This window comes from Carettochelys insculpta, chromosome 1, assembly GCF_033958435.1.
Source record: "Carettochelys insculpta isolate YL-2023 chromosome 1, ASM3395843v1, whole genome shotgun sequence".
In the NCBI taxonomy this organism is placed as follows: Eukaryota; Metazoa; Chordata; order Testudines; family Carettochelyidae; genus Carettochelys; species Carettochelys insculpta.
Window position 1 is genome coordinate 64,687,366 of NC_134137.1, and position 7,686 is coordinate 64,695,051.

The following is a 7,686-nucleotide window of genomic DNA, read 5'->3' on the forward strand; positions in this document are numbered from 1 at the left end:
CCAAGCCAGCTCGGCTCCTCCCTCCTCTTTGTTCAGGGCAGAGGTGTCACCTGCCAGCTGTAGCCCCAGGATCATCCTTTGCCCCTGGGAGCTATTCGGCTCTTGTTGCTCATATGTAGCCTGAGTCTCCCTTTTGCACTCCCCCCACTCCATCACATGCTGCTGCGGGGTGTCCCACCCCCTCCTCCCGGGGGCCCCTCAAGGTTCCGCTCCCCCCTGGCCCGGGGATGGGGCATGGCACTGTCGTGCGGGGTGGGGGTGGGGGGCAGGGTCTGATGCACTGTTGTGAGGGCCATGGCCCTGCTGTCCTTGGGGCCATGGCCATGTGAGCATGTGTGGGGCCCTGGACACATATCTATTACCCCCCCGCCCCTCAAGCCCAGGGGTGTACACCAGAGGGGGGTACATACCTGTCGGTCCACTCCCACAGTCTGGAGATCCCCGGGGGGCGGAGGCCCGGCTGCTGCTCCGGGATAGCAGGAGGAGGATCTGCAGCCCGGATTCTGCGGAGGAGTCCTCCTCCTCCTCCTCCTCCTGCCACGATGTCCCAGGGGTGGGCTCCGGGGGGGGCCCCCGGGGTGCGGGGCTTACCTCCGGGGCGGACACCGGCTGCAGGGCCTGCTGGGGCTCGTCGTCCGAAGTATCAAGGGTGGCCGGAGGGGAGGAGGTGTGCCGGGGGCCCAGGATGTCCCTGAGCTCCCTGTAAAAGGGGCAAGTGGCGGCGGCGGCCCCAGATTGGCCGGCCGCATCCCGGGCCCGGGAGTAACCCTGCTGCAGCTCCTTCACCTTACTCCTGACGTGATCAGGAGTGCGGGCAGGGTGACCCCAGGCAGCCAGGCCGTCGGCCAGCCGAGCGAACGCATCCGCGTTCTGCCTCTTGCTCCCCATTACCTGGAGCACCTCCTCCTCGCTCCAGAGCCCCAGCAGGTCCCGCAGCTCAGCCTCCGTCCAGGAGGGGCCCCGCTGCCGCTTGCCAGCCTGGCTGGGCTGGCTGCCCTGGCTCCCCTTGGGGGGTGTCCCCTGGGGGGGCTGCCGGGCAGCCATCGCAGGTGGGGTGGCTGGTTTGGATGGCTGAGGGACGTGCAGGCTGGCCACGTGTCTGGGCTGCCGCCTGCACGTTCCCTCAGCTTCCTGCACAGGAAGGGACGGGGAGGGGACCTTTAAGGGGCCGCTCCATGCGGCCACCATTGAGCTGAGGGGCTGGAGAGAGCGTCTCTCAACCCCTCAGCTGATGGCCGCCATGGAGGACCCGGCAATTTCGACGTTGCAGGTCGCGCAACGACTACACGGTCCCTACTTCGATGTTGAACGTCGAAGTAGGGCGCTATTCCTATCCCCTCATGGGGTTAGCGACTTCGACGTCTCGCTGCCTAACGTCGAAGTTAACTTTGAAATAGCGCCCGACGCGTGTAGCCGTGACAGGCACTATTTCGAAGTTATTGCCGCTACTTTGAAGTAGCGTGCACGTGTAGACATGGCTCACGTGTGGTAAATGAGGAGCATATTGGACACCGTGGCAATAGACTTGTACAGTCTAACAGCTGCAATAGCCTCTTGGGCCTCACCATGCTTTTCAAAGACCAGAAAATCAGTGGCAGTAGCAGATCCTCTTGCCCTGTCCTCAACTTGTTTGTGCACAGCCCTGCTCCCTAGAACCACACTTGTTTGTGCTGTAAAAGGTCCCTCTGTGCTTGTAGAAGAGGTCTAAGAATTTTCCCCTAAGATACTGTCATTTGCCTCCACAATTTCTGGGTTGGGTTTCTGGAACTTCTAGGAACCTTCAGCTACCTAGCCCTGTGTGGGCTTTGAGCACTTGTTAAGGATAGGATGTATTTTTTTTTTGCAAGTGCATGCTCAGTGAGGATCTTGTTGTAGTTACTTCATTTAAATGGCCTAATGAGCAATTACAGTATAGTGGTGCTACAGTTACAAGAAGAACTATAACATTTTAATTTCTTGACTTTGTGTGATATTTGTAACCTCACTGTTGCATTAACTTAGTTATTGTAGTTGATTATAACCCTTCCTCCCAAAAGTTTGATTACTTTTTTCACCTAGTCCTGTGCATGGATCTCTTGCTGCTGTTAGTGAATTGGAGTGCAGAAACAAAACCAAATTCATTTGAGATTCTTGTTTATCTGTGTTCCAGCAAGTAATGGAATTTACATCTCTAGTTTTTATTTAGTTGTTTCCTCTCCACTTACTTTTCAGCTGTTCCCTCTTAGGGCCCAGGCGCTTAGCTGGAAAACATGCCCTTTGAGAAACAGCATCTGGTACCTTGACAGACTCCACAGGCTGGTTACAGACAGGCTTTGAAGTTGTCTTTTGGTCTGTCATTTTACTTGAGTTCCTGATTAGCCATCTGGATTGTCTTGGCAACATCATTGCTATTTTCTTTGACCTATCCTTGATTCAGAGTAATTTGTTACTTTTACCTGGCCTTAACAATGTCTTGCTCAGCTTGTTCAGAAGGTCACTCTGCAAGTGAATTTAAAAAAAAAAAATAGTCCCCATGACCCCATGTGCATTTTGCCTAGATCTGTGCATTGGCCTTTGAACCTTTACCTGTTAGACCTGTCTCAGGTCTCTGTTCAGTATTTGTCAGCGAGCCTGAGCATTTTTGTGACATCTCACACATACCTGCATGTGAGAGTTCCTGTGAAATGCTCAGGCTCTCTCAAATAAAACAACATTTGATCTCTGTGTCACTGAACTGCACCTAAGACCATACTCTTCTTCTGTAATATATCCCATTCATCTTTAACTTAATTTTTGTTCATGCAGTTATGCTTAATATGTTATCCTTTTGTTTTTATATTAATGGGGGTGGGTTTGGACACATTTTCTGTGTTTATTTTTGGATTGATGGCAGGGTTATCTACCTTAGAGGTTATGACCTGGAAAAAGTAGAGTGAAGTTCAGGTCCAAATCCACAGTTCCCTGTGGTCCACCAACAAAAAAACAGTTGCAGTGGGGCTGGCCTAATTGGCCTTCTATGCTGCAGCTTCCCACTGTCACATCTGGCAGAGATATTATGCAGAACATAGAGGAGGTATCAATGCTGCTGTTCCAAACAGCATTAGCAGGGTAATTTTTTTTTTGGTGGCGGGGGGGGGAGGTAGGAGACACACCTAAGAAGTGCGTGCTTGTTAGAATATCGCTTCTTGGCCTTTTTATGACTAAGATCAAGTGTGTAAACATTCTCTTATGACTCTGCCACTGGAGGGTGTGAGTTCAGATCAGTCATCCCTTGGTGGGATGTAGAACCCATGTCAGTGAGCTGATGCTCATGGTTCACCTGCCATGGAGGGTGAAAGCCTGGCTCTGCCTGGATGCTCCGCAGGCGTTTCTCAATTAATACCTATTTCCTGACTTGTTCTGAGTGGCCTCTGGGCACTTTTGCCACTATCCTTTTTTCATCACCTTTGTGAAGAGGGAGAAGTAACAACTGCAGTGAGGAAAGAGCAAATATTCTACATAGCTATCTCATATCTGTTTAGCCACATATGTTCCAATTTGATGGTGTACACTTGAGGAACATAGGACTTTGATCAGTGCCAGCGCTGAACTCGTTTATCTTCATACCCAAACATCTGATAATGAAGGAAGACCATTCTTCCACTTGAGTTGTGCCCACGTTTTTAATACTCAGTTATGATGAATGTTCCCTCTAATTTTTTCCATCCATGAGCAGACTAAATTTTATTATGTGCACCAAAACATGTTCAGATGTCTACCACCAGTGGAAGCACATGCTATGGGCACTTCTGAGTTCAACTTTGGGTAAGACTTTTAAAAATAATACATGACAAGTGGTCCGTAAATCACATACGAGAATTTTTAGTTTCTATAAATTTGACTTTGGGACAAAAAATATTTCACATTTGGCAAAGTTATTACATATTCTAATCATCCTTTTTAGACGCAGAACATCTGTTTGAACATGAACTTGGGGCCCTGAACATGGCTGCATTACTGCGAAAGGAAGAGAGAGCAGGTCTTCTTAGTAACCTTGGTCCTTGTTGTAAAGCTTTGTGCTTTAGAAGGGACTCTGCAATTCGCAAGCAGCTAGTAAAAAATGAAAAGGTAAGCACATGGTTCACCTAGATCTTTCAAAATATAAGAACATGAATAGACCAGTTTCCTGACTTTGCACATCAACAGAAAAGGCAAAATTATTGTTAGTTAATGCTCAGAGGAATCATTTCCAAGAACATACGGTTATTACTTAATTGTGGTGAATATTTGAGTCTAACTTCTCAGCTACTTGTAAAAAAGCCACTGATTTTTCTTTTCTCCATCTGAACAGGGCACAACAAAACAAACCTACACAAATTCCCCAGTGGTAGACAGTGACTTGTTAAGATTGAGTCTACGGTTATTTAAACGCAAGACTGCGTCCCAAGGTCCTGGCCAGGAAAAGACAGAAGATAATAAACTTCCACAACCAAATATCCAGCAGGAAGTATGTGTGTCCTAAGCGAATGTCCACATTGGAATGCCATCTAGTTTATTTCTCACCCTGTAATGTTGATATTTATACCTTTAGAACTTTCTGAATTGGTTGAAAAGAAGCTGTAAGACATGGAAGAAAATTCTGTTATGTGTTTGGAGAGAGTAATTAATAGTAAAAGTATGAAGATCTTTGTTTCCAGTTCATTGCACGTTTTATAACATTGATTCTTACAGTGTAACATATACCTGTTTTATGGTTTTATCCATCAAGTGTAATTTCAAGATGTCCATTTTTAGAAATCTTATTATATCACCTGATATTAAACCGAAAAAGAAAACGGTCTATCTTTTTTTTCTCTGTTCTGAAATGATTTTTCATGGGATCAATGATTTATATATTGGATTATTGTTACAGATACCTAAATAATATGACCATCAACTTAAACTCAAATTTTGGCATTTTTTAGGTGATGTCAGAAAGGTAATACAAATAATTTTACTGTAATGCTTTCCTAGTATGCAGGCCTTCAGCTTTCGGTTATGCAGCTAAACATACTAATAGTGTAGGTTTTAGAGAACCACATTTTTTAAAAGAACATATGCAGCACTGTTGTGTACACACACACAGGTATATTTATACCTGTAAAAGGTATACCTTGTGTAAGTTTTACCACTTTGGTTTATGCTTATTAAACTAAAACATGGCCCGTACAAAACTTAAGTTATTTCTGTTGCTTTAACTTTTAACATTTTTGAGTGGCGTAATTCTATTGGCACCTTACTCAGGCTCTTTATGAGCATTTAGCCTCTTTTTGTGATTTAATGTGTATTTTAAACACACGCCAGTAGTTTAAACTGAACAAGAGTTAATATACCTGTTATGTAAAGGCTTTAAAAGTTCTTTAGCTTATTTTATAACTATAAGGCAGCCTTTGAGCTGAATTTATGAAATCATTGCTTCCAAATATGTTAATGCCTATTTTAATATCCTTTTCCAAAACACACACACTTCATTTTTAAAAACAAGTGTTTTGTAACACTCAGAATGCAAAATAGACCACAACATACTTTTAAAATCCACCTTCCTTATAAAATAGTCAGGGTCTGTATACACATTGGACATGTAGAACTGAACTGAGATCTAAATTCAGCCCTAACAATCAAACAGAGTCTCTTGCTTCCAGTGTGACAAGAGATGTGTTCTGGAGAGGCTTTGCCTTGCGTGTGAAACTGGGTGCTCTGAGAGTAACAGAAAGGGACTCTGCTGTGAGCTGAGTTAGACTTTTCAAATTCACTATATCAATAGCCCCGCAAAAATGATGGGAATGCATTGTAACTCCCCTGGGTTTGGAGAATATAGGAGTTGCCAGGAATCCTCTCTCACAGAGGCCAGTTCACAACTAGCTTTTTCACAAAACAATTCTTATATAACATTATAAACTTCTTTTGCTAATGTGTGTCCTTAAGTGACACTTCTGTAGCTGAAGTGGCTCACTGTTATGAGTCTAGCAATCTCCATAACACCTTTCAGTGGTGACTCATTGCCATCATTTTTTGTGTGGTGTGATCAGGCATATGGTCACACTGTGCGGTGTTTGTATTGTAGGCTGGAATTTCTATTAATATTCAGTCCACCCTATTGATGATATACCCAATAAGTGCTAGGAGATTTTCAAACATCAAACCAACAAAAAACATCCTGTCTCTGTGTATACCAGGTATAATGAGTCTGAGCCATGAGATAGGCATGTGACAAAATTAGTTTGTTATTACTGTCTTGGGCCTTTCCATGTAGAAATTTTTCTTTTTGGCTTTTCGAGAATCCTTATAAATAGTTATGTAAATCTTTCGTGCTGAGGACCACACTTTAATTCAGTTAATCGCAAGGCTTCCAACTTCTTTTTCAAAAACATATACACCCACTGACTGCTTCTTTTAAAAAAAAAAAATATTCTGCAGCCAACCAAAAAGGTCTCTATGGACTGGAGATGGACAGCTGTAATATCCTGTAGCCTAGTGGTTAGCACATTCACCTAGAATATGAAAGAGCTAAGTTCTGCCTGGTTCAGAGCAGGGATTTGAACTTATGCCTCCCACATTGCAAGTGAGTGCCCTCACCACAAGGATTATTCGGGGGTCCAGTGCTCGCTCTGCTGTTGGAGCATTTCCTTTTTGTGTAAATACTTCAGTATTCATTAGCCCAGAGTGAGACTCGGTAGTCTGGTGACTAGGGCACTCACCCAGGTTCTGGTACCTGCTGTGTTACAATGGACTTCAAGTCTAGTGCCGGGTGTGTTTTACAGACTCCCAAGTATTTAGGAAAATATTATCCAGCCATTATCTCTGGTATGGATATCTGTCTCTCAGGCTGCACTCTGGGTCTCCCTTTTTGTTGAATTCTTTCAGAGATCTGCATCATCTTCAGAGAAGTTCTGCTCATTTTCATTGTCATCACATGTGAGGTGAAATCCTAAATTTTAATCCTGTTTTCCTAGTCTGTTTCCTATATGAAAACTAAGAGCCTCCTTTGGTCTCCAACACCTTTGAGATGAAGGACCATCCAGTGGTCCAGGATACGGGTGATCCAAGAATCTGAGGAAGAAAAGGAAGATCTTGTGGAGTAATGAGAACCTCAACTCTCACTCCCTTGGCTTTATTATCTTGTTCCCTAGATGATAACTGTTTTTGCGATAGGTGATTCAAAGCTTTTCAGGACCTGCTTAAAAGAATGGCAGAGATGTTAAACTCCCCAGGTAAGAAACAGAGCAGCAGAAACGTAGCTCTTTAAAGACTTACAGAATGGTTTATTCGGTGATGAGCTTTCGTGCTACATTTCTGCTGCTTTGTTTCCTTGGAGTACAGACTAACACGGCTACTTCTCTGTTACTACTCCCCAAGTAAGGTGTCCTAAATCATTTGGCATTTTACATCTGGTCTCCCACGGTTTGCTTGGCCATGCCATGCAATGAGGGTATTCTTGAGCCTTCTAAAAATGTGACAATCCCTATATCAATCTCAGTATAGTGGTTTTTTAAAGAAAAAAAATAGAGAAATTCCAAATTCTCCCCTGCCTTTAGGGGTTCAAATATTTCTGTGCACATCAGTCCTTGCCTCTGACACTTCAACCAAGTCTATGGATACTGCTGTAACTCTGCAGAACACCATGGTTGAAGTTGGCAGAGGCAGAGCACAGGTGTGAAGAGAAATATTAAAAACCCATTGGGAGAACTC

At 44.4% G+C, this 7,686-nt stretch overlaps 1 protein-coding gene across 3 annotated transcripts in view; it reads left to right on the top strand.

Moving 5' to 3' along the window:
* ZC3H13 (zinc finger CCCH-type containing 13) overlaps positions 1-4,814 on the top strand; it is a 60,510-nt gene extending 55,696 nt beyond the window's left edge. For all 3 annotated transcript variants that reach the window (XM_074988067.1, XM_074988076.1, XM_074988084.1), the window contains 2 exons: positions 3,923-4,086; positions 4,310-4,814. In XM_074988067.1, coding sequence (XP_074844168.1) covers positions 3,923-4,086; positions 4,310-4,480 — 335 coding nt within the window. In that variant the 3' untranslated portion in view covers positions 4,481-4,814. The remainder of the gene's footprint in view (positions 1-3,922; positions 4,087-4,309) is intronic.
* The last annotated feature ends 2,872 nt before the right edge of the window (positions 4,815-7,686 follow it).